Genomic DNA, 26,757 nt, shown 5'->3' with positions numbered 1-26,757 from the left:
TTTAATGTCACGGTTTGCTTTTTTTCTTAAGCATTTCCTGTTAAAATTTCAAATCAAAACAAATTATGTTGGTAATTTACGGGTTTGGAAACAGAGTGGCAGAAGAAGCTGACATCACGAGAAGCAATCCATAGAACCTGAGTCACAGAGTCAAAGATCCGAGTGACATGTTTCACCTTCACCACTTCTCCGCAAGCCTTCATCGAGCGAACAGCTTTCTAGCCTCGCAGCTTGAAGAAATCAAAACTGAAGAATATTTTAACGAGCAGGTTAGGATAGAGAGGTGGACCATGTCTGAACACGTCAGGTCAGTATTTACAGGGACAGGGAGAGAGATCTTTTTTTGTTTTTTGTAATTCTGTAACATCTAAATAACCTACTGAACTCAATATTACAGGAAATTGTAGAGTTGTAGACATGTTTATAGATGTGTTTTTAATAATGCATTACGAGTTTCATCACCAACAATGGTTTCACATTTTAAGGTGTCTTGCAAAAATGATTTGTGCTCCTTAAACATTTTCCACATAACAGCCACAAATCTCTGAGCAGTTTCAAGAGACTTCATGTGAGATTAGCTTAGGTCTGGACTTTGACTAGGCCAAGGGTCTCAAACTCGCGGCCCGCGGGCCAACTGCGGCCCTCGGGACGATAGTTTGTGGCCCCCGCCTTAATATGAAAGTTTAATGTTAGTGCGGCCCGCGAGTTTGATATAATTGGCACTTTTCAGTGTTGTGTGCGGAGCTGAACAAACTTACCAATCACGGTGGAGTATATTGCTCTCGGGGGCGGGACATCGGCCGGGCCTATTTGCATTTTCTATTTGTCATTATTTGCATGCGGTACATGCGCAATTTCCGCGGCCGCTCCTGCTTCAGCATCCAGTCTAGACCCGGAAGTTGCTGATCAGTGTAACGTAATTAAGGTTAGGCGCTGTAACGCTTGGGTTGTGTTTAAGGGAGGAGAGGAGGCGGCAGATTCGTCAGGACGGTCAAAAACTCACAACCACACTGGTACTGGGAATTCCACAGTGTTGTCCTTTAATAAATACGCTCTTCACCAACCTTACAAAGCCGGTTGAACGGCTGCTATATTATCAGACATGAAAATTGAGCAGCGTCCAAACAACCCGTAACATTACTAAAAAGTTAGGGAGCTAACATGTCGGTCAGCACGTTTCTCCCACGCTCTCTACAGAGAAGCCGTGGCGCATACTTCTGACATCATTAGCAATACTAGAGTATCTTAAAGAGACACTACACAATTATGGCTGTTACAGCGCCTGACTGCGGCCAAATATGGTAATAGGCAATCAAAAAGGTTTGGCTGAGGAGACCGTGTGTGTGAATGCGGCCCAGCCTCACCCAGACTCTACCACCAGCGGCCCCCGGGTAAATTGAGTTTGAGACCCCTGGACTAGGCCATTCCAAAACGTAAATACGTTTCGAAATAAAGTTCTATTTTGTAGTTGGATGTTTCTCGAAGGTGAAACCTCACCAGAGTTTGAAGCATTTTACAATGTCTAGATGTAGATAGGTAGAACATGGGTTAGTATTTTGGAGGATGAGCATAAATAATAGTAATAATAAAATAAAAATAATGTATTTTATTCAATCCCCTTTGCGGCTTTAGAGCCAGGGTAGGCGCAAACACCAAACTGGAAAATATAACATATTTTTTACTTTAAAAGTTCATCATATTATTTTTTCAAAAGGTGGTTCTATACCTTAAAAAAAAAACAAAAAAAAACAGTTTTTGGTGGATAATCTAAACATGATATATGATGCCTGCAGTGACTAAATTATATGGTATTAAATGGCAGCTGTATATCTTCATTTGTCAGGCCGAGTTCAGTGAAGCCCAAAGATTCCAGGAGCTCCATCTCCTCCCAGGAACTCACCGAGGAATGTGACCACGACAGGAACTATATAGAAAAGTTTGTTAGGGAGGAGCTCAGCCCCTCTCCTTGTTTGCTTCCTCTTCCTCCACAAATCATAGAATCTCATGATTCTGAGGTCTGGATAAGTTCAGGGAATAAGGAGGATTCAGAGAGCTCTGTCTCTGACAGCAGCACCCTAACCCTAGCAACAAAGAAGGAAGCGCCCAAAACTTGGGAGTTTGTAGATGGCCTTCTTAGGGAGAACTTAAGGAGTGACAAAGATTCAGAGAATTCTGTCTCTAGTAAGAAGTACAAGGAAGAAATTAACTCGACCCTGCAAGAGGAGTTTGAAAACAAAAACTGGACTAACGGGGACAATATGGAAGACCTTCTTAGGAAGAAGCAGCTTCTCCCTCCTCCTCCATTACTGGCACCGTATACTTCTCCTGCCTGGCTTGCTCCACCAGAGTCCCACACCAACACTGTACTGACTCAGGGTGGAGTTCAAGAGCACATGTTCAGGCTTCCACCGCCAACATTTACCCATCGTGCTCCTCTTCACGCTCATCCGCCTGTCATCCGTGCTCCACCAGCGGTCACCGTTAACACCAACGCTCCATTCAGTCTGGGAGCACAGCATGATCACATGTTCAGGCCTCCACCTCCAACATTTACCCATCACGCTCCTCCTTCTCCTCTTGTACTGCCAGACTTACAACAGATGATTATCCGACCTCCTGCCCTGCCAGCAGGAGGCGTTGACAGTCAGAAACTGGTGAGTCAGTGACAGTCTTACCTCAATAAATATGCTAATCAATTAAGTATTATTTCACAGCGCAGCCGATAATTGTATAATTCCGTAAAATCATTATCATCCGGATTCAAGAATCAACTTATTGCGAGTGGCGGGAACAGCTAATTAGAAAGCTTGGGTTCATTAACCACTAACTTGCTAAACAACAATCTTAGCTACAGCAAGGCTAAACCGCTAAAAACATTTTAAAAAGCTCACAGAAGCTAACGCTAAGCTGCTAATGACATAAAAAAAATTAGCAGAAGAAAATGCTAAAACTGCATTATAATATTAGCTGAAGCTAAGACATTGTCCATTAAAGCTAAAATGTTTTTAGTTTTAATGGACAATGTCTTAGTCTTAATTGTTAACTAATAATTAAGACAACTTTTTAATGGTTAGTCTGAATGATTAGCTATCCATTCAGACAGTTAAAAATTGTCTTAACCAAAACCAAATGGTTAGCAAAAATTGCTAACCATGTCTGAATAGTTAGCGTTAGCTAACTGTTGGTTTGAGACTTGCAAACAGCAAAGTCCTTCCTTTCTGATTTTGCTGCATGTTATTGGGTTTGTGGGGTCCAGTAACCCGGTGGGTCGATTTCAATCCCAGCAGCTGGTTGTAACACACTTATTTTGTGTTTTTACCTTCAGAATCTGCACAGTTTATCAGGATGTTATCTGCCTAAAAATGTAATGCTACAACCAGCTGGAGTCCTGTAAGTAATACACATATAAAGACCAACAAAACTCTAAACCTGTGGAGCTTCTGTTTGTATGTTCACACAGTCATGTTACTGTGATTCTGTGCAGGAATGGAGAAATCTTATACAAGGCTATCCAGACTCCTCTGAATGTCAACGTCTCAAAGTACCTTTTTTTATAAATGGATTCCTTCTAGTTGCTTTCTTATCTCTTGTTGTGTCTCAGCTGATCAGGTTTCTGTGTTCTTACTTTCATTTCGGGTCAGAGACAAGCGGGACGTTGGCCGACCGTATGTTAAAAAGCCACCAAACGCCTTCATCCTTTTCCTGAAGGAGATTAGACCAAAGGTGGTGTCTGAGCTCAATATCAGCGGAAGTGCTATGGTGAATAGATTTGTGGGAGAAATGGTGAGTCAGACTGATCCTGAACTTTCAGGAAATCTGCGTCCAGTTAGATAATTTAAGATCATGTTGATGTGGTTTTGTTCAGTCTGCACTGAAAAAAAGAGAATGGAGCTCCGACTTAAAGAGAGAGATTATTTACTATGTGTAATCGAACTAAACTTAATTAATTTACGTTTATTTAATATGACAATTTAATAAACGTAATTGCATAAACTTAATTTGATTACTTGTAACAAATGAACTGTAATTTCTTCTTTATTGGATCTCCCGTTTTCTTTTTCCACTGCAAGTTCACCTCTGTTACAACTTAAAAAAATAAAAGCAGGAAAGTAAAACTGCCAGAAGTGTTAATAATAATACTAACAACACCATCTAATGGTGAAAGTGAGTAAGTTCAACTTCATCCCTCATGAGCAGAGCATGAAATTAAATCAAATGCAGTAAAAAAGAAATTGGAAAAATTCAAGAAGCAAATAGTTTAATATTGTGTGTGTTGCATCAGCTGGTCAGTGTGAGTACTGACATGGTTCCGTCATGTTTCCACAGTGGAACTGTTTGCCAGTCGAGGTGAAGGCCAAATATTTCGAGAAGGCCAGACTGGAACAAAAGCTCCACCAGCAGCAACACCCTGATTGGTCCGCCAGTGATAACTATGTACGTGCGTTCTGTTCAAACATGGCCGCTTCACCAGCTTAATGCTGATGAAACACTGAGACCAGAATTAGATCCTTCCAACTGAAGTCTGATATGTTTCACTTTTAGGGCAAGAAGAGGAAAGGGGTGAAAAATAAGACCTCAGAGAGCAGCAGCAGCAGCAGCAGCAGCAGCAGTACAGCCTGTAAGACTGATTTCTGTTCATCCCTGCATGTGTTCATACAATGAAAACATGAAATATGCTCAACATGAGTCACTTTGGATAACATGACTGTCAGTTCTGTGGAGTTTAAATCAATGCATCTAATTAAACTCCTGCCTCTTGAACATTTTCCAGCTTTCTCGCAAACACAACCCTCAGCTTATCTCATTGAAATTTTTTCATTTGCCCACTTAGTTCTGACGGCCCTTGAAAACTCAGGTTTAACTCTTAAGCACGAACTGTTCAGTCCACAAATCAAGCCTTTGCGGAAGAGTGACAAGAAGAAAGCCGGCGTTGAAAGAAATTCACGAGGAATGCCGTTTACTTTTTGCCACCAGCCATGTGCAGGAAATGACAGACGTGCGCTGGTCGAATGTGACCAACATTTACAATCCTACATGCATAAAACCATTGGTGAAGAAAAACGTAGAGGTTTCCTCTAGCAAGATGGATGGAGTTAAACTCAGGGACGTCCTGGAAGAAAACATGTCAAAACAATTGAGTCTGGAGCTGAGGTTAATCTTTCAGCAGGACAACAAAACTAAGAGAGAAACATGGCCCAGTCAAAGTCCAGACCTGCATAAAATTTAGAATCTGTGGCAAGACTAGCTGTTTTTTAAACAGTGAAAAAAAATTCAGTCTGTATCTATAGTTTCACTTGAAAAGTGCTTCCACAAAATGTTTTCATACAGAGGCTAAATGAACACTATATTTTTTGGTGAAAAGAAAGACATATAAAACAATTAATTACTTTTTTTCTCTTTATAGTTTGGCATTGTTTTGTGTTGCCCTATCATACAGTATTAAATCCCAAACGCAGTAAACTGAACGTTGAGATTTTAACGTGACAAAATGTAGCAACGTTCACGTCACGTGAATACGTTTGTGAGTCACTGAAACTCAAAAGCATTCATTTCACTCTTATTAGATATTCAAAAGATATCCAAAGGTCTCTTTGTATGCAGAGAATGTACTTTACAAAGAACAAACACAGGATTTTCTTGAATTTTTCTTAACAGTCAGAAATTTAAAAAAAAAAATTTCTCATTGAAAAATCTCAAGTCTCCAGATTTCAGAAGTCTTTCAGTTTCAAACAATTTTTAGCATCTAATTAAGAGTTGTCATGTATAAGATGTGACATTTCCTACATGAGCACTTAAATAATTGTATTTGCTAGTTTGATCTCCCTCTGACGTTGTATCCCTTTTTCTTTATAATTCATAGACACTCCAAGGCCAGTCCCATTTCTCCACTTAATCCCAGACTCCGCCTCAGAGTCGGCCCAACACCACCGAGGGCCCAAAGCAGAGACTGATTGAAGACCCTGCTTCTAGTTATGACAATAAAAGTGTTTTGTTTTGCATTTAAAAAGCCTGGTTTCATGGTTTAATATCAATCCAACAAAGAAATGAACAATGTCACAGAAGGTGTTTTTCTTAAGCCGTACATGAATCACTTTGACGTTTTAACTAAATACATAAGAGTAAAAAGATTGTTGAATGCAGGATTATTTTTTTTTTAGGAATTATTTGTTTGCATGTGGGCCTCAGAGGTCCTCAGAAACAGATGCTGTTTGGAAGAAGAACAAGCAGAAACTCAAGAAGTACAACCTTCCACAAGAGCTGTTGTAATCTGAATGACAGAGAATTTACTCCAACATAGGCAAATTAATCTGAAAGTGAAACTATTCAAGAATTACTGACTTAAAACAAATCTTGCTGAAAAATTACATACAAGTTATTTTGTCTTATTTCAAGCGTACTAAGATATTTGAACTAGATACTAGACCTGAGATATTTGGTGACATTTTGTGGTTTTTTTTCAGTGATCCATCAGGTCAGTGGCCCTCAACATACAAATGTGCTAACATTGAAAAAGACAATATTCCACAGTGTTTCTATTAAACACTAAGATTAGAAACGCAAAATCTAATCCATTAAATTAGAAACGCGGGAAAAAAAGAGGTCACACATGAAGGTAATTTGTTCACGTGATAAGTTATGAAAAAAAACCTCCTTCCTGTTGCCTTCTTCGTCGTTTCCGCCATCAGTAACGTCTGGATAATGATCACGCGAGGCTTGTGATGCTAAACAAAATTGTTTCTGTCGCGGTTTTGCGACATACGCCAATTTCGATAAGGCGGCAAAACCACCGTCTCCTCGTGCAAAAACCTTTAAGCAAAAAAAACTTTTTCTTTTCTTTCTGTTTAATTGCAGTGTCCTCATTAAGCAAATTCCAATTTCGCAATTCCAAAACGCAGCTAGCTAACGTAGCTCCTGTGGTTCAATGGGTGTGAAACCTTTTGACTTTGCGTTTTCCTCATGATGAAACCTTTGTGCCCTGATGTGGACAAACTGCGCAACAATTAGGTTTTTTTAAAAAAAAAAATTTTATTATCTCTAAGGTTTAACACTTTTGAGTGCAGCAGGGTTTGCATACAGGCAAAGCAGAACACCGCGGAACAGATAGAACCCGCAGTGCAGATCCTACGCTGCTCTCCTTCCCGGGACAATGAGGCCGTGGCTGCTGCTGCTCTCTCTGCTCCTCTCTGACCTGAGTCTCCTTGGAGACGGGGACTGGGTTATGGATTACTTTTACTGGCCCTTGTGCAGAAAGCTGCTCGCCGGCAGACCCAGGCCGCCCTCTGGAAAAAGTCCCACTGCGCACAGCTGTCCGCGCCTCCACAAGTACTGTGTGTATGTGGCTGAGCAGCAGATGCAAAGGAGCCTATCTTTTTACTGGACACACAGACGCCATTATTCTAACCAGGAACCGGAAAGAATAATTCGGGGGATTCGTATTCCAGCGCTGGTATGCTTTTCCCCCCCCCTCCATACTTTATTAATGATAATCTAATGCAATCTCTCATCTGATTATTAAACTGTTGGATATTGATGCACTGAGAATACGGCTTGGGTCTGCTGGTCCAGATGAGATGGCCACACTACTGCAAAGCAGCCAAGCATTCAACAAATTACACTATCTATAATTGGGAAGCAGATATGAACTCATTTTGAGGCATTTTTCTATCATTCCAAGCTGATATCTGCAGAAACTTATGACACCGAGTAGAATGTTGAATGATATTTACCATGTGTGAAGAAAAAAATATCATTTTTGTTCTATTTCTAATACATATTTTCAGTCCAGTAGTGGACAGTAAAACTCTGGTACATTTGCTTAGTGGAGAAAAAAAACCCTGAATGCAAAATGTAGAATTTAATGAGATTTGATGTTTTTTTTAAAAATATATATTGTAACTGTTTTTGTTACATCTTAACAAAGTGTTATGTTTATGTCATGCTATTGTTAGAATTCATCTGACTGGTAAATCAGATGTAATTGAACTCCTGTGTAAATGTAGAGCTGGTATGGTGGTGGCAGCGTCATGCTGTGCGGATGTTTTCCTTCGGTCAGGAAAGGGAAGCTGGTCTCCAGGTGGACGGAGCTAAAAGTAGTTTCTAAAGAAAAACCTACAGCTGTAAATTCAACAATAAAAAAAGAAAGCTTCTACAAATTATTGACTGAGGTTGATTCTGTGCAAATGCATGCCACACTTTCCAGATATTAATTTGGAAAGAATAATGATAATAATAATAATAAAAAAACATGCATAGGTTTTTGTTTTGAAGTCACAGGGTCTCAATCTCATAAAATCCCCCTCAGAAACATTAAGAGTTTTTGGTTAAAATCCATGACAAAAAGTTAAAAAAGTGTATGAATACTTTACGGGACAGTATTTTGAGAGAAAGAGAGAGCGAGAAAGAGAGAGAGACCTAAAAACTAAAAACTAGCTCGCAGCTTTAAAGATGCACAGTGGAACCGGACCAAACTTTGGACACGTCTGCAACGAAACAAACTCAGGGAGTCAGAATTTGTTTTTACTGCATTTCGTTTTGCATTAGGAGTTCTGCATAAGTCAGAACTTCAATGAAGCAGAACCTTAATGCAATTTGGTTAAAAAATAAGAAATATTCCACATTTCACACACATCCCAGAGTAGTGGGTTACCCTGTGGAGGAAAGTTCAGGCGACTGCCAAAAGTCAAGATGGATTTTTCCTTTGGGAGCCATGACTGTTAAAAAATGTCAACTAGATGTATACATATATGTATTTATATTAGCATGGAATAGGGTTGACTGCACAAGAAACCCCCATGTGAATCTAAAATGGGGTCGATGTGGTTTTTAGCGATTTTGCAACTAATTTCTCCTTCTGTCATTTCAGGCTGTGGCTTCTTTAAATGGAGCAGGGAAACATTTTCCAGCATTTCTGGAAAACTCCAACCTTCTACCTGCCCTGCATGTTATAAGCGAACCTATTAAGATTCCCATAGATGTAATTATAAACAGCCTCGATTTCCAGTCGCCCTCGTTGCCTTGGCCGTCCAGCCGCAACTTTCCATATTTCTTACTGGAGAAATCTGAGCTGCGCCGACAACTTATTCCCGACGCCGAGTTGCGGAAAATGGGATGCCGCGCAGCAACAGCGCTGATTGTCGCCTGCAGCTCTGACGGCGGGGAAGTGAAGTCGGCAATGAGGATTAAGAAAACATGGGAAAAAGAGGCTGTGGAGCCAAAAAACAGGCAAAAAGACAGAATGTGGAAAGGAATTGACTTACAAGAGCCTCTACAGTCAAAGATCCAGACACACAAAGATAATCTTTTACCTTTCAAAGAGGATTCTGTTTTGCAAAAAAGTCTTTGGGAACAACTTTCTTCAAAAGCTGCATCTAGTAGGGATGCGGATAGAGTTTACTTTCAGGGGCAACCCCTGCTGGCATCCAAAGAGAACAAAGGATCCATATATAGGTCACAGTATGCAAGAAGGCCGGCCGCGGATAATGATATTGAATATTTGAGGAAGGAGTTAAACACAAAAGAAGCCGAGCCGCACTCCCTGCACGGAGGGAAGGAAGCGGAAGATCCCAGCGCAAACAGAGGAAAACATGAAAACCTACAGATTTTAGCAAGCAGGTTGCAAATTCAGCGGACGCATCAAGCAAATTATGCAGAAACCGTGCCATCTAAAACAGACAAATCCAAATGTAAATGCCTTGTAGGGATAGGTAGCTTGTTGAAATTGTACCTAATAGACACGATGGAGATGACTGATATCAGATTAGCTAAAAAAATATCAGGAGTTACTACCACTGAGGAGAACGTTGCTTTTAGAACCACTGGAGAGGCAAAAACAGCAGCAGATGAATCAGTGATACCAACACCTTCAGCCAAAGAGTTCCAGACTGAAACTACAACAGCGAGGCCTCTGACCGAAGCCACCACGACGAAAATGGAGATCCAAGACACGACTGAAGTCTTCAGTCAAAGCAGCACAACTGACATCCAGCCCAGCGGAGACCAGAGACAGACTACGCTACCCGACCCAGAACCTGAAACGGACTCTGAGCCAAGATTCAAGAAACATACAACCCCCAACGCACACGCTACGACTAATGTCCAGTTCTCCGGTCTCAGAATGAGAGACGACGGACCGGTAGTTGCACCAAAACACGGGGAGGACGCAGAGGACGATGAGGAAGGTTCTGAGAACTGGGCTGGAGAGGACAGAAAACCCGGTCTGGTCCATCATGGAGGAGAATCACAGACCTTTTCAAAAAGTTCAGAAGACATCCAAAAGGAGGATGCAGAAAAAGATATGAAGGTAAATGAAACGTACAACAAACACTCTGTTATTTCAAAAGAAACATTAATATATTGATGTCTAGGAATGAACATGTATTCAAAGTCTAGAAGAAAGTTATAACACCCTACCGACCCGTTGCCTAAGATGTTCCTGGTAGTCATCTTCCAGTTGCAGGGTTCAGTTCAGTTCAGTTTTTTTGGAGGACCAAATTAGATTCTACCCAAGTAAGACCAAGCAGTACCTGCCTATCAAACTTCACATTGCATCTGTCGTGTTTTCACTTTTGCATCAGAGGAAAAGGGAAAATGAAACAAAGCACACCTCTGTGTAACGGTGCTGAAAACCAGAAGTGAAGAGATAAACACCAAGACAGCTTCCTAACTAGAGAGAAAACATTATAGTAGTCTTTGTGAGTGTCCTGTTTGCATCAAGGGGGCGATCCACAGTCTGAACTTTATAGCAACGTTCTGCCCTCTGGTGGACAGAAGAGAAAACACAAGCAAACCTGATCTGATGATGATCTGATGTTTATTAACCAGTGGGTCAGCAGCAGGGATTGTTCTCATCACTTACCTTCTTCGCAGGCACCTGACGGCCCCGCCCCGCTCTGCAGAGGTCTGATCGACCGCACCGAGGCCGGGTGGGCACACTGCCTGGAGAGGCAGGGGAGACCCCCACCCAACCCGCTCTCTGCCTGGGAAACTGCAGATGTTAGAAAGCTGCAGAAAGACCCATCAGGGGGACTTAGGCAAAACCCTCTCATCAGCGACGAAGAGGATCACTTCTATTACTTTGACGGAGTGCTGAAAAGAGTTCAGAATAACGTGCGTGTCTACAGCAGGAGGCAAAGACGAAGAAGACGGAGCTTTTAGAAGCAGAGGGGGGAAAAGAACGACATCGGGAGGATCTCCAAAGCTACGGCCAGGGGCTCATTAAGAGAAACCAAGTTGATCACTTTACATGATTATTGCACAAACCTTTGAGTTGAGGTTAAGAAAGTAAATACTCAACTGGTTTCCTTCTGAATGTGTTTCCTACAACAGCACCCCCTACAGGCCAGTTAATGAAATGCAAAAGTCAGGTCTGTTGAAATGGCATTCCCTCTTCATTAAACTGAGCAAACAAGGAGAGACAAAACAAACCCGAGGCGGCAGACACATTTAAACATGTTCATCTCTGATATGTGTCTGGAACAGAACGAGCATGGTGATCGTGACACTAAACTGTCAGAGGAAATGTCCGAATAAAAGAAAAACTTTTGATGTGCATTTTCACTTCAATGTCATTATTTAAGATTAGCACATGACAGGTCTTGTGTAGACCAAAATTAAACTGCATTATTAAACTATCCACAAGCTTTGAACTTTTCTCAGATTCCATCCCATTTCAACCTAAAGTTTCAGATTATTTCGTTGGGATTTTATGTGGATTTTCAGTTTCTCTCCAAGGAAACAGGGAAAAAAAGAGAGAGAGAGAGAGAGACATCAAAGTTGATCTGAAACCAATATGAAGATTCTGGTTTCTATAATAGCCTAATAACGTTATGTCCTGGAAAACAGACACGTTTTTTTAATGCAAAATTCAGTGTGCATGTTATTATCTCCTCCCCTGTAGCTCCAAACACAAACAGCGTCCTGGGAAAATGGAGACAAAATGGAAACTGGGTCGTGTTTTCTCTCAGCAGATTGTATATTTTGTCTGCAGTCGTTTCTGTTGTGAAATGCATTAAGAATTAATCTTCCAGCCCAACAAGAGGAACGAAAACAATGTGAAGAAAAAGACAAAAAAGGACCGCTCGGTTCTTTCCTCAGCGCGGCGGCCGTGTGGAGCGAAGCACAATTGTTCCACAAATTACGATTAAGCAGAAAACAATATTCAATTAAAAAAAAAAAACAACCAAAAAACAAAACAACTCAGAACAGAATAGTTGTTTCTTGTTTCTTTGTGTATATTGCCTATGTTTTAAGTGCTTCACCAAATGTTTGCTTTTTATGGCAACATGCAAACTGCCGCGTTGTCGTTTTATGACGTTTCATCTGCAAATGTTGCCCCTTTTGTTTGATTTTGATTTGAGCGAAAATATTTTATAAACATAAAAATTGGATTTATTGTTACTCTAGCAAAGCAGCATTTTACTGTGGCCCTGACGTACGCGATCTGAGTGTGGCCTAGAATTTCCAATTAGCATTCCAGCAAATTTCCCCCCCCCCCCTGAAAACTCAAAATGTTTTCAATTTAATAAAATGTTTTCATCCAGCTCGGAAAGATGCCAGTACCTCTTTGTTCCCTTGTTTTAACTAAATGTTAAGGAGTCGTCTGTTCTTAACTGGTGGGTTAGTTTGACCTTGTGTCTGATTACAAGGTCCTGTTGGGAGGCTTTTATCTGTGAGACACACACAGATGCAGCTCTGGGAAAATGACATTTGCCTTCAGTCAAAATCGAAAAGAATCCCATAAAACGAGTCAATGCCACCTACTTTTGCTTTCCAGAAACTATGAATGGTGTATATATAAAGCCTGCTGCTTTCTTCTGCACTGATTAGTTGAAGGAAGTACTGAAAAACTCTGCACATTCCTGCTTCTGCAAGGTGATCCTTGACAGTAGGAGGTCAGGCTCAGAAATTGTTTTATGACTAAAAAAATAAAAAAACATATCTAAATATCTGGGTGTGTGAACAATCGTCTCTTGTAAATGATTGTTGACATATCTTTGGTGATGAAATGTAAACTTAAAATAATCAATAAACTTGTGTAGATGCTTACATTGCAAGACATATTTAGCAATGTTTCAGAACAAAAAGCACACGGAACCATTTTAAAGATTGGTGATCGGCCAAAAACAAAAACTGTAATCGGTGCACCCCTAATTACAACCACAAACTTTAGGCGCTTTTCTTCTTTCCCACAGACCAAAACAAAGGAGAGCATACTCGTAAAGTGGAGGGAAGATTACACTTTTGTATTTATTCCTCTTTAGGTCACCTAAACAAACAAAACAACTCGTGTATGCTCTTACCTTTATTTTTATGTGAAGTCCATGCACCTGTCCTTTTCCACAAATGTCTGTCACTCTGTTGTAAAAACAACAAAAGTCCTCGTTTCTGTCTCATTTTGCTTTTATTTACAAAAAAACCTGACAGGCATAGAGCCTGGCCTTGAAAGGTTCTATTCCATTCGTGTTTTCTTTATTTTTGCGCTTGTTTTCCGTCCTTTCCATGCGTAGAAGAAGAACACCTGTCGTCTATAGGACTCAGCACTGCCCCCTATCAGTTAGGTACTGTACTCACACTCACACTGCGCATTTTCACTGCATATTTATGGCCGATCGTGAATACTAAGCATGTCACACACATTCATTAAATATACCAGATTAGATTGCGGAACGTCAGTATATACAGAACATGTGTAACTAAACAAGTATAATGGCGAAATTAAGAGAACAGCAATGAGCATGCGCCAACTGCCTGCCTTCATTCACTTTGTGACAGCGCCACCGGAGGTGAGGCACAGTACTGCACTACCTCGTCCCGGTCTTTCTGTATTTCAATGGGCAATGCGTAAATTCAACGATTTTAACCACAAAATCGTTGAATTTTGTGGAAATCGTTGAAATTAGTTTTTAGTTTTCTCTAAAAACTAATTTAGAGAAAAGCAAATGGACAAATGGATTTTCTCTCACCATTGTTTTCATCCATTTTACTTTTCACGCACCCATTTAACTTGCAAGAATTAAGCAAGTCACTGGAGGCGCATCAATCAAGCAAGAGAAAACAGCTCAGGTGGAACACTGGAGACACGACAAGTAGGCTAATAGTTTGGCCTCTAAAATTCTCAAGTATAAAGGGATTGTTGAATGAAGCTATAAGATATAAGTTTCATCCAAGATGGATGAAACTAAATTCATGTTGTTCAGAGAAAGAACTATAAAAGGGCAGAAACAGACTCGAATATGATGAGGTTCACCGACTTAAACCTGATATTTGTTTACAGACATTCTGCATCCGATCTGACTGACAGGACATCTGTAGACGTGAAAAAAAAAACGTCCAAAAGACTAGAAGCTTTAATTGCAGTAAAGCATAACTGTAGTGTTTAATAAGAGGACTTTCGAGAAGTCTATAAAGTGATGTGATTTTACACATTTCTTTTAATTAAGAACCAGTCTGAGATATCTCTGTAAATACCAAATAGTGAAGACTGATTCAAACTCTTACCCAACCATACGCTAATTAGGAGCATTTGCAACCTCCTGTTTAACAGAACACACTAAGAATACCACTAAGAGACAAGATAATAGGTAGAGCTGTGAACGCATTAACATCTGTGAATCCTGAAAATATAAAACAAAAACAAAAAAAACAAGCAACCGGTGATACTTTTTCCAGGGAAGCAGCAATTAAAACACTCATTTTACATTTATAACTGTACAAAACATTTATTTGAACTTAATGTAAAAACAGCTTTGTTGTATTTACATCACTTTGTATTTAAAGATCCATGACAACCAAACAGTAACTCAGGGGGGGAAAAAATGGCTTAACGGTAATCTGGCAATTACAGAACTTAATGGAAATTAACTGAACAGCTTAGACTTGCACTAAAGGCATATAAAAACAGAGGTATTAAAAAAAATTCTACAGACACACACACACACACACGATGTGGTATGGAGTAAACAAGAGAACTGAATCATTTTCCCTGCTCTGCTGCATCAGGCCAACAGGAGAATTCAGCTGAAAAATGGATGCAACAGACACGGAAAAATAAAACAGGATGGGCGTGAAGAGTAACTAGAAACGGATGCAGGCTGCAGTTTCATGGTTTTGTCAATAGATGGCAGTGCCAGCACTGTAGCATCACTCATCAGCAACAATATATAACTCTAAATCTGTGCTTTTTACATAACAGTATGCAGAAAAAACAAATGGGCATAAACAAGAAAAACAACAAGCAAAACAACAACAACAACAACAACAACCTGTTTCTGGTTGATGAGCAGTTCCATAACTCATGATTTTCACTTTGATTTCTAAATCCATCTGAATATATAAATACATTTCTAAGGCCTGTGGATGCACATGCATGTATGCGCAGAGGGTGAGCTTTTAAAACACAAAATCTGAGCTTCTTTTTATATCCAGAAAAGATTTCCTTCATCTTACATCACCAGGAAACGGCGTGTAACCTGCCCCCCCCTGTCTCGTGGATTCGGGCGACGGGTCACGCGTTCAGTCGGTTAGCAGAAAACGGGTTGAACGTCCGAAGTTAATGAGAATTTAATTCGACGAGATACATTCTGCTTTAGGCGTCATGGAAACCTCCACTCTGTCCTGAATACGGAAATCAGTTGATATTTAAAAAAAAAGAAAAGGAAAGTGTGATCTGCACACGGATCACACTTGACGCGCAAAGCCGGATTGTCGTTCTGAACCTAGTCCGACAAGCAGGAACAGGAAAGAAAATAAAAATAATAATAAAAAAAGCTACATTTTTTTGTTGCTTTTGAACGTGAAAGGATTTGATCTCAGTCATTTCTTCTTTTTTTTTTCTTTTGCCCTGCAGGGACGTCACAATGACCGTGTGTTTTTGGCAATGGTATAAATAATCACAGATAATAATCCTCTCAATAAATATGACAATAAATAGAATGACCTCTGAACTTCTCCAAGTCGCCACGGAAACGTCGAGGCGACCATCGACGCATGCTCCGATTAGAAACGTCCTGCAAATTCCTTCTACAGTGTTTGAAAGTGAGAACACTGAACACGCAAAGACCGCAGACACAACTAGAACACAGTTTGAGAAACATAATGAAGTTGTAGGGAAAAAAAAACAAACAATGATGAAGAGGTAAATACGTCATTAGTAGGGATGGATGTTAGTATTTGTGAATATTTTCCACCATTAGAGAAGAAAAGTATTCTTGGACTGATATTTGCGGTAAGGATTGAATCTACAGAACACATTGAAACTTGACCTGTTTTCAGTTCTACATGTGCCACCAGGTATCAGTGCATCGAACAGGCACGGTATTAGCGGCACACGCCATGCCGCTCCTACAAACCAGTGTATATTATCCTCGTCCCCTCCCCCCCCATTTTCTCCGGCCAGTAGCGTCTCGTGACTTGGGTGGGACACGGCTGGAGACTTCTGTGCTTTCAGTGTCTGGCCTCTTCACCGACAGCCGAAAACATCCAAATGTGTCAGAACGCAACAGTTGAAGCCTTCAGGCTTCCATCAAAAGCATATTTGAACGATTTTTTTATTTGCTTCAGCATTTGGCAAATAGTCAACAGCTGATCGGTGTGTCTTGACTTTCCCCTTTTTTTTATGCTTCGTTTTTGTTTTTGGTTTGTTTTTTGTTTTTAAAAGAAAAAACTACTGGCTTTTAAAAGCATGGCTGAACAGCCACAAAAAGGAGGTAAGCCCTGTTCTGTGAGACACGGCGTCCACTGACGGCGGCTGTAGTTTGTTCCGGTGGCGAGTAGCGTTGGCGTTAGCTTCGTTAGCTTCAGGGGGTGTCGGCGTGCTTGTAGTAGCCTCTCCTCAGGGCGGCGTGGGCGATGCACTCGGCCGAGCGCCGCTGGTCCATGCTCAGCAGCGCCTCCAGCAGGTCGTTGATGTCGGCCTTCAGCCCCTGCCTCTGCATCCAGTTCTTCAGCAGTTCGTACACTTTGTCGCCGGGGGCGCCGCTCTCGGCGATCCGAATGTGGTTGTCGCTGATGCCGATCAGTCGGAAGAACTTGTTGTGGATCCGCACGTCCAGGTATTCGTCGAACAAGTCGAAGCTCTTCCTGAGGGACTTCTCCGACCCTTTGCAATCAGAGCAAACAAACACTAATAAACACTCTCTTGCTACAACCCCTTATAGTCCATACATACATAGTCTTGTACATCTGTAAATAAATATTTATATCTTGTAGAGCGCTTCTGGATAGATGCAAACTACATCTCGTTGCTTGTACTTGTGACAGTGCAATGACAATAAAGTTGAATTCTATTCTATTCTATTCACTGCGGCAGAACACTGCGGTTGTCTTTGTGTGATATTAAAATGTGGTTAATGACCTGAAACATGACAAATAAAACTAAAGAAATAAATCTTTAAGTGGGCAAATCGTTTCTAATAGCACTGAATGCGACACCAGAACAGTATTTTGTGCTCACCTACAATAGCTTGGTATTAGAAGAAGTGAAATTCTCCATATCCACATCATTAGTTATCACTACAGACATCGTTCCTGTATGCTACATACAGTGAGAGCATTTAAGTGCATGTCCCTTCGGAGGATGTCGATTTAAAACAATCAATGCAAGATCAAACTGTAAGATATGTCCTCTTCAATTCAGCAGGACAAATGGCAGCAGAAAAAAAAATGCAGATTGTTTTAAAGACCTGCAGGCTCAGATCAGGCCTAACTATCATGAGATCATCGGTCTATCAAGCACTAAAGTGGGAGATCTTGCGGAGATGTCGGGTTTCTTGTCTTGCCCGCGATCTGGCGTGGGTTGCTGTGTGCTGTGCTGTTTTTTTGTGTTGGTGCAAAAACAACAGGAAACAATGAAGGTCCGTCTTACCAAGCAGTGGCAGCAATCGATGTCCAAGAGGGTCATCCTGTAGAAAGACAAAAAAGGAAAAGGCATATATAAGAAGATATGTGGAGAAAACATACAATGCAAACGTGTTTAAAGGTTTTTTTGTTAGCATTTTTGCTACTTTACAATCACAAACTTCCAAGCATATTGGGATTTAAAAAAAAAAAAAAAGATTGATTTAATGCAAAGTAGAACAACACACAAGCAGAATAAATTGTACAAAATTACAAAATGAGGCGTCCATTTCTTTTGGTTCCTATACTTTGGCTGCAGCTGTTAATGTTGAATTTTTGCACATCATAAGTTCTATCAATTTGTGTTTTCTTCCATCAATTTGGAACATATTAATGTTAGTTTGGAACCAAAATCTGTGTTTCAAATTTTTGTATTTGGAATTGTTTCGATTCCTTTGGTGACTTTTAGACCCTCCCATTAATTTTGGGGGGTGTGGTGGAGTTGTTTGTCAAATGTCTGGAGGTCTTTAAAATTATTATTTTTATTTTTTTTACCACTTTTTAAACCTGTAAAGATCACATTAAGTTTCATTTTCACCCACGTCGTAAGAATTTTTTAGCAAGCATTTTGTCTTTATTTTTCTAGAGATAGTATGGCATGTATTTTTCAAACTATCAGGTTGACAGTGCATTCCAGAGACAAACCACCTGTTGCCACCCACCCACGCCCTTTTGTTGGAATAACTTTAGGTTTTGGAGCTCAGAAGGCCGTGACAACTTTGATACATGCAACTAAAAGAAAAGACTAATTCTCTCCACGTCCGATGAGTCAGTTTGGGAGGTTTCTCCACATCTTTGTGGACTGAAAATGTTCCAAACTCAGGACACTGTTTCACAACCCGGACCTGCTTTAGATGTCCCCAGCACTGTGTCCCTGACCTGCTCGCTGTTTGTTCACTAATGTTCTCCACCAAACCTCTAAGGCCCAAACAGAGCAGCTGGATTTACAGAGAGGAAATTACAGCCAGATGAACTAAATCTACTGATTGTGTAACTTCTAAAGAAAACTGGACTGCACTGGATTTTATTTAGGGGCCATTATAGCAAGAGGGAGAGATGCACCGATCCAATATCAATATCTGCATCTGTCCCGATATTTAAAAAAAAAATAAAAAATCTAGATTTGATATTGGTGACAATGTGCCTGATACATAAGGACAGATCTATTCAGTCTAATTCTATGCTTTTTCCTCTGAGCGACATCATGCTTCATTATTTATCTTACATCATATTTCGAATTCCTAATTGCTCTTTCTGAACCATTTGAAAGAAGATTTGTTGCAGTCGAGTTTTTACATGTTTGACCAAGACAGTCAACCTTTTCTGCCAGTTTCAGTTTGTTTGATATTTATTTTACATTGGCTGTTACACTGCTAACTGCACTGACTTAACAAATTAAAGTTGTTTTTGCATTTCACCAAGCTGTTGAAACTGTTGGTGTATAAGTGTGCTGTGCTGGTGTAGAGTTATCAAATAAATGTGTAATTTTGTACATTTATGTCTGTGTTCAGGAAAAAATTAATATTTTAAGTCAACTGTTTCTGCACTGTTTTTCTGAATCAGCCAATGGTAAATCTCAGGTATCTGTACCAAAAGTGCAAAAAAAAAAAAAAAAAAAAAAGTGGATCTGTGCATCCCTAAGCATAGGCTGGCTGAATACAAACTCCTGCCAGACAGGTTTATTTGTACAAAAACGCTTAAATGCATCCTTTTCGGTCTGCTTCACAAATAATGCACTACACGGTGATGGTCTGTTGCACAAAATCCCAATAAAGTACTTTGAGGTTTTAGGTTGTGACGTGATGCCTACTTATTTGCATTAAATAAGAGAAAGATGTTTGATTCTGCGGCTCTCACCGTGTCTGAAGGCAACTGTCTGAAGCCGGCGGGGCTGTGGTGCGGGGTGCTGCCAGTGGAGGCAGCGGTGGGCAGCGCCGACAGGCTCGTCTGGGACGAGCTGGTGGTGTTGGGCAAACTGTCGCCCAGTCCGCGGTCCTCGTCCTCCAGAGGCGGGCAGGCCTTGGTCATCACGGGTTGCGTCTCCTGCAGCAGGGGCCGCGACTCTGGGCGGGGCTCCTCGCCCTCCAGGCCCGCGTTCTGGTTGTTCTGCTTCTCCTCCGCAGTGGCTCCACTCTCATCCTAACCGAGAAGGAAGGGAAAAGAAATTTAGGTGAATGGGTTTTTTTCTCCACATTATCTGGAGGTACATATCCAAAAAAAAAAAGATCAGATGGAACTTACGATGGGAATCTTTACGATTTCGCTCGATTCACAAGAGCTTTTGAACCCTGTTGAAAGCAAGAAAATTGTGTAAGAAAAGAAAATCTGCTGAATGTTGTTGGGTTATAAAATGCTACACGGACTTACATGGTACGTCGCATGAGTGCTGTTTCCGTAGGAACCACAAAATAATGGCAAAGACGACAATGACCATGATGCAGATCAAGACCATTAATACAAGAAACCCTGGAAGAGATCGTTACATATGAGACAAATTCCCGTCTGGGTGGCGATTAATGTTCGATGACAGGATGTGTGGAACTTACAGGTGTTTGTTGGCGGGTCGGGAACCGGAGGAGACCGAGGCGTTACCGTTTCGGTCGGGGACGGGTCTCGTTTTCGGCACACTGTGTTGGAAAAGGGCGTGCAATTCTTCACCTCCTCCTCGCCGGCTTTGCACCTGCAATGTAGTAGAAGTGGAGCAAATGCAATGAGAATCACATTAAGATAAATAATTCTCTGATACCCTCAAAAAAAGTGAAACATTGCAGTTGTTCACATTATGTTAATATTTCATTTCAAATTAACACATAAAAATTGTGTTTGTTGTGTTTAATTAATTAATTCTAGTAAAGATAACATGATTTTGTCACATGTTAACTTAAAGAAATAATTTTATTTTGTGCGAACACAGATACCTCTGTTGGCCATAAGGGGGCAGTCAAGCAACAATAAAACCGCACAAACAGAAAAACCAGTTTAAACCGAATTAGTCTGGATGTTCATCCAAAGACAAAAGTGGGGAGCCCGCCACTTTCCCAGTTTGAATCCCTTTCGCCGTGAATTTATGTTGGCAATCCAAATTTTCTCAAAGTTGTATCAGGCAAGGATTATTATTTTTCTATCAGTTTGCTGTTATTGTCGTTTATGGATAATGTACTTAAAAATATGCGATGGAAGAGGGGAGGGTTTTAACGGCTCAAATTAAACACGCTGCCTGTTCAACCCTGTAGGCTAGAAGAAGTAGTCCATCTTGGGCACACAGGTGTGCAGAGCTGAGATTAAATGGAAAAGTTTGTGACGGTCGAAATTAAATCAGAGGAGGTCGGCTAACTTTACATGTTTAACGGGGGAGAGGGGAAACTGGGCGACCTTTGGCCTCACTCAGGTGCCCTGGTCTGTTCCACGTCAAAAAATGCTTCCTCCTAGCATCATGCCCCTCCTTCTTTATTTTTTATCTCGGCGCGGATCGCCTGAAGAACCTTTCATTTAAAATGGTCTATCTGGAATGTTTGCTTGTACAGGAATTTATATTATTCCTCTATGAAGGCTAATTTTCGTAGAATGCTTCACCAAAGCGTCAAGTGTAAAAGCCACAGCGCTTGGTCGGCTCAAGGCGAACGATTGGTGGACGTTGGTTTAATACTTGAAACTATAATAAAAGCTGTAGCAACTTAATGTTTAAGCCATGGTAGCTAATTTTATTAATCAGCTTTGATAACCATGTAATTGAGTACAGAATCCTGGTGCCAGTGGTGAGTACAAATGAATATTTAAATAGGGATTGGGGGTGAAAATGTGTTCACTAGGATGGCATGACATCAAATCATTAAGAACCACTGCTAATAAATCTATAATAAAAACATATTAAAAAATATATATATATGTGTGTGTGAAAGCCCAGTTGGTCCATCCACCCAAAGCCCAGAAAACAGCCAACAACCAGCAAAGACATCTGCAGCACAACCTACTACAAGCTTATATCCAAGTTAACTTGATATTTTTTGATGAACAGCTACTCATAATTAGTTTTGTACAATTTCAAGTGGAGTAAGATATTTGCTCTAGAAACTAGACAAATACTTGGTAAGATTTTGTGTTTACAGTATATTTGCACTAGTAAAAGTAATTACAAAAAACTGCTTGACTTTACAATAAAACAAAAGACATAGTAATCCTGAAATAACATCTTAGAGAATAGTTTGCTGCGATTATTTGAAGGTGAAATAGACAGAACTGAATTTTGAGGTTGAGTGTAGCACTACTGTTTACCATTTTGATTACAGAAAAAATGTAGCTGGAAAACCTCTAAATGTGAGGGCATGATTAAAAGCACAATGATTCATCATTGTACATGTCTTTACATGGCAGATGATAGTTTCAGTTCACCATACTGGGAGAATGTAGATACATGATTACATGGTTTTGTTTAGCATTTTTCAGTTGAGTTAAATGTATTTTTCTTTTTTTGTTGTTGTTGCTCATTTTGACCATATTATCCTCAGTGGTTTAATCTTTCTGGCATTTTGAGAACATGACATTTTTTTTCTGTTTTGTGTGTAATACTGTTAATTCTGCGCAGATATTAGCTTACAGGTGGACTTATTAGGTGGCTACTGAAGTGAGTTGGTTGCCATGGATTTTATCAAACTTTTTGCCAATTTTAGAAAAAGTATCTTAAACTCATGTGATGGGTGTCTGGTTTCTGAGCATATGATCAGCTCCATACTCTGTTTATTAGAAGCACCTCCACAGCATGATGCTGCCACCACCATGTACTGTGGTGGAGATTGTGTTGTCACGGTGATGTGGAGCTGTTTTTGCAATCTCTCTTTTGGGCTCAGATTTTATCTTGAGCCACACAGGACGCCTATTTACTAATTAAGTGACGCTACATGTGATTTCGTTTAGGGGTCTCTTATCATAGGGGGCTGATTAAAAAAAGCACAGCTGCAAGTTTAGATTTAAAAAAAAAAAAAAAAAACAGAACCAATTAGGAACTACTTCAGGTTCTTCGAATACATAAAATCCCAAAGAAATACAAAAAAGTTTGTGCTTGTAAAGTTCCAAAAAGTGGAAAAGTTCAATACGTACGAATACCTTGCAAGGTATTGTAATCTACAAATTAAGGGCTAAAAAGTGACAAAGCTGTAAATGTTTAAGCAGCACTCACTTGGCACAGCGTTTGCAGACTTCACAGGCCTGGTCAGGAACGCAGAAGGTGCCGGGCTTGCACTCGCACTTGGTGTCCGTTGTGGTCGTGCAGGGAGTGATTACTCTTTCGTCTGTAGAAGACAAAATTAAAACATTGTGAGAAAATTTCAAAACTGCCAACTCCAAATCAAATTGGTCACGCGAGTGTGTGTGTGACCTCTGTTTTAGTTAACTACGTCTAACCTGTTGATGCATGTCCAGGACTTAATGAGTAAGCGAGCAACAGAGGGAAACCTTTGTTGGATATTCTGCTCTTTTTCTTTTTTAAGCTAATTTACAGCCAGTTAGTAACCGTGCTGTGACTTTTTCCATAAAACGGATAAGCGTGACAATTAGGTTTCCTTCTTTCCGCTCACTTTAGCAGGAATATGAGAAACTTTGTCACTTTGAAAACATAAACGACAGCAGCTGCAGTTTTTTTAAAGGGGTTACGTGAAAATAACAAAGTTCACCTCCATTAATCCCTAGCTTCAGTAAATAAGACGGCCATGGCTGCAAATTTAAAAATAAAAAAAAATCTATTCCAGAGCAGTTTGTAAAATCTGTAATCTTTCCATACCATTACAGGAATTTTCTCCCATGATTAATTGAAACAAAGTTAAAATACGGCCTTTTTGTCCGTTTTTTCTCTCGTTCCGCAAAACTATTTCTCTAATAATTGGCCTTTGTCCTGCTGTTGGCAATCAGCCTTGTGGTTACACCAACTAGCTTGCCAGTATTCCAGCTGCAAGAGCACATCATGTTGGCTTTAAACAGACAAAATACAGTCTGTTTCACCTCAACAGTCACAGAAGCAAATTGTTAAACAGTAAACATGTTGTTTTTGAGCGTGTTCTTGTCAGAGTGAAACACAGACTCCTTACGGTCACGCAGAGAACACAACCGCGGTTTTGTGCCTCGCTCCACGACCACTGCTCATGGGATAGCCAACGTCTTTCACTGTTATCGTTTGGGTAATGTATAATAATAAAAACGAAATTACTCTGTACCAAAGCAGAACAGTCGCCGGTTTTGTTCGACTGCATTTCTCAAGGCATATAGGCATTAAAGGACTGTGTGGAAATGTCATTTACTGCATGGCTGTTAAGTGCTGATGCACTCCAGCATCTGACAATTGTGGGAGCCACAAACCTTTGGAAAACAACAACTGATTACCCATGAAAATATGTCACATTAAAAACAACAAGAAAAAAAACTAAACAGGAATGCTAAGAGTTTTTGTGGCTTCATGGTAATGAAATGCATTGCAAACATTTCTTAATAAAAACCCTTTTTTTGGTCTGTAAAAATAAAACGCTCTACATTTAAGTTACGTCAAAGTGAAGTTTAAAAAAAAGAAAGAAAAACGTGTTGGTGTGGAAATGTAGTCTTAATACACCACAGAAAATTGTTTCTTCATATGGATTCATAGTTTTTTTTAATGCTTTGCTGACTGATACAGTGGAAAAACAACAACAAATAAAACAAAGTTGCAGAAACTTGGACTGACTAATTATTTTGGCACAGCACAGAAAATATCAAGCAAAAAAAAAAAAAAGAGTTTTAGAACTGAACCATTTTGCACTTTGTACTTATTTTGCAGTTTTTCAGTACTGCAAAAAAAAAAAAAAATCAATAAAAAAAAAAAATCTCAGGTACAATTTAATTTATAGATGTTATTTTGTAAAAACTTTTGATCAATTCCGACTGCGACTCTGTGGGTAGAGTAGTCGTTTTGCAAACCAAAACTTGTGGGTTTGATGTGCCTCTGGGCAAGGCACTGAATCCCAGGTTGCCTACTGATTTGCATATCATCTATGAATGTGTGTGGATTTTTGAGCACAAAATAAATATACTATACAAACACATTTGTAGCTGTCCTAATATGGATTTATCAAACAATTTGTGTCAGAAGGAAACTTGTATATTAATGTTTCATAAACTTTTCCACATTTTGTGATGCCAAAAACAATATAACTAGAATTAAACTACGCTCAGGTGACTTTTGAAAATAACTGAGATTTATTTAGGGGAATGAGGGGGAATTTTTCTGTAAAAATTTTACTTTAAATATCCTCAATTTATTCCAGTTGTCATAGTAGTCTTTAGCCACAAAACAACATTGGAGGAGGACAATGGTTTTCTAATCCATTCAAGCTTTCTGACATAACACTTCTATAGTTTGAAGCCCTTTTTCATAAAATGCCAGAGAACGTTCCGGAATTACCGGCGTTTGGACCGGAGTCGCTCCCGGCTCGCTCCTTAACGACGGGACAGCCGAGTTCTTGGAAAGTCTTGGCGCGGAAACGAGGAGGACGCCGGCCGTTGCTGCTTTTAAGGTCATGCTTTTTTTGGGAAAGTAAACTTGTTCCGCTAAAAGTCTGGAGCAGCGAGTCATGACCCCTGACTTTAGAAACCCGAGGTCCATCACATAAAAGAATTTAACAATAATAAAATGAGAACTCTATGAAGTTTGTGATTTTAACATTAAGAGTGGAAGAGTACCAGGGTGTGTGTGTGTTTAGAGGAAAAAACACAGACGCATTGAGCTAAGAAATCAGTCAGCTAGAATCGAGAGGTCAGCTGAAATTCACAGCTCCAGCCCCGGCATTGTTTGTGAATTTAGTCATAACTGTTTGCCTTCTCCCTAATGTGATCAAGCTATAATTCAGGTTTCATTGTGCTCGATTGTTTTGTTGTTTAAAACCAGCGGAGGACCTTTACACTCAGTGTTTTGTTTCCTTCCCTGAACCACAGAGGCCGGAGTTTTTCCAATAGAAATGTGTCATGGAGGAGACAGATTGATGGATGTCAGCTTAGTGGAGTGATGCTTAAATACAACACAAACGAGCTCGGAAGCTAAAAACATGATTACCAGCTTGGTGAAAATCAATGAATAAACCACAAAACTGAAGCTGCAGCCCAGTGACCGACTAAGGAGTTCAGTCACATTAAACTGTCATGAACGCTATGCCGCCTGAGTCTGTATTATAGAATCAAAGCAACTATTCTCCTGTTTTTTTATTTTTATTTTTATTTACTGATTTCAACTGAGGTCTGAAATATTACATGGTTAAATGGACTGGCACTAACTACGAAATACACTAAAGCAAAGTTCATTCATGTGACACCATAAATGATTCATTAAATCAACAGCAGCTCCCAACAGGAAGTTCTTAAGTGTTTCACATCGCAGCGTGGTTCAGAGTACGTGCAAGCACTCCACAATGCAATGTGGGACTTAAAAGTTTAAACTTTACTTTTTTATTTAGTGTCACAAGATTATGAAAGGCATTAAAAAGATCTGGGGGGAAAAAAAACAACAAAAAAACAACCAAAACCTTAAAAGTAAAATAAGTGAATAACCTATGTAACAGTATTCTCTTTTCTGTGGCTGCTGCCTTTCATCGGACACAAAGACGCCCAGTATGGGGGAGGACAATGACGCGCAGCCACACCCAGTTCAGCCAGGTAAGACGGACACACAGGCAAAACCTTCCCGAGACAAGTAACACGCTCGCATTCAGGCCGGGAAACAAAAACAACAAAGACACACCCTGCTGCTCCGTGTAACATCATAAGACCCCATTTTCAGCTGTGGACGTGAAAGGCGCAGGGCACAGACAAAGAGCTATCAGCTTTCCTAAAACAATACATCTTTGACAAGCAGGA

General features: G+C 40.1%; 3 protein-coding genes across 3 annotated transcripts in view; 2 read left to right on the top strand and 1 right to left on the bottom strand.

Moving 5' to 3' along the window:
• Positions 1–290: 290 nt before the first annotated feature.
• LOC111609564 (lymphoid enhancer-binding factor 1-like) lies at positions 291–5,955 on the top strand. The gene is made up of 6 exons (XM_023338705.1): positions 291–307; positions 1,844–2,643; positions 3,602–3,783; positions 4,327–4,434; positions 4,543–4,618; positions 5,900–5,955. The coding sequence occupies exons 1-6, from the start codon at positions 291–293 to the stop codon at positions 5,953–5,955; spliced, it is 1,239 nt and encodes a 412-aa protein (XP_023194473.1).
• A 3,525-nt stretch (positions 5,956–9,480) lies between these two features.
• Positions 9,481–11,154, top strand: LOC111609563. Its single transcript, XM_023338704.1, has 2 exons — positions 9,481–10,300; positions 10,867–11,154. The coding sequence occupies exons 1-2, from the start codon at positions 9,737–9,739 to the stop codon at positions 11,152–11,154; spliced, it is 852 nt and encodes a 283-aa protein (XP_023194472.1). The 5' UTR covers positions 9,481–9,736.
• Positions 11,155–14,704: 3,550 nt separating this feature from the next.
• LOC102221406 (tumor necrosis factor receptor superfamily member 10B-like) overlaps positions 14,705–26,757 on the bottom strand; it is a 32,792-nt gene continuing 20,739 nt past the window's right edge. The window contains exons 4-10 of the mRNA XM_014472342.2: positions 23,066–23,177; positions 20,439–20,572; positions 20,260–20,358; positions 20,134–20,180; positions 19,750–20,031; positions 17,861–17,897; positions 14,705–17,095 (exon numbers count right to left, since the gene is read on the bottom strand). Coding sequence (XP_014327828.2) covers positions 16,794–17,095; positions 17,861–17,897; positions 19,750–20,031; positions 20,134–20,180; positions 20,260–20,358; positions 20,439–20,572; positions 23,066–23,177 — 1,013 coding nt within the window. The 3' untranslated portion in view covers positions 14,705–16,793. The remainder of the gene's footprint in view (positions 17,096–17,860; positions 17,898–19,749; positions 20,032–20,133; positions 20,181–20,259; positions 20,359–20,438; positions 20,573–23,065; positions 23,178–26,757) is intronic.

This window comes from Xiphophorus maculatus, chromosome 8 (assembly GCF_002775205.1).
Source record: "Xiphophorus maculatus strain JP 163 A chromosome 8, X_maculatus-5.0-male, whole genome shotgun sequence".
Taxonomy (NCBI): Eukaryota; Metazoa; Chordata; class Actinopteri; order Cyprinodontiformes; family Poeciliidae; genus Xiphophorus; species Xiphophorus maculatus.
This window is presented reverse-complemented; position numbering and strand designations above follow the sequence as displayed.

Coding starts and splice junctions, on each gene's coding strand:
- LOC111609564 (XM_023338705.1), top strand. Junction 3,784..4,326: donor ATAGATTTGTGGGAGAAATG/GTGAGTCAGACT, acceptor ATGTTTCCACAG/TGGAACTGTTTGCCAGTCGA. Junction 4,619..5,899: donor CAGCAGCAGCAGTACAGCCT/GTAAGACTGATT, acceptor ACTTAATCCCAG/ACTCCGCCTCAGAGTCGGCC.
- LOC111609563 (XM_023338704.1), top strand. CDS start 9,737: ATGGAGATGACTGATATCAGATTAGCTAAAAAAATATCAGGAGTTACT. Junction 10,301..10,866: donor ATGCAGAAAAAGATATGAAG/GTAAATGAAACG, acceptor CCTTCTTCGCAG/GCACCTGACGGCCCCGCCCC.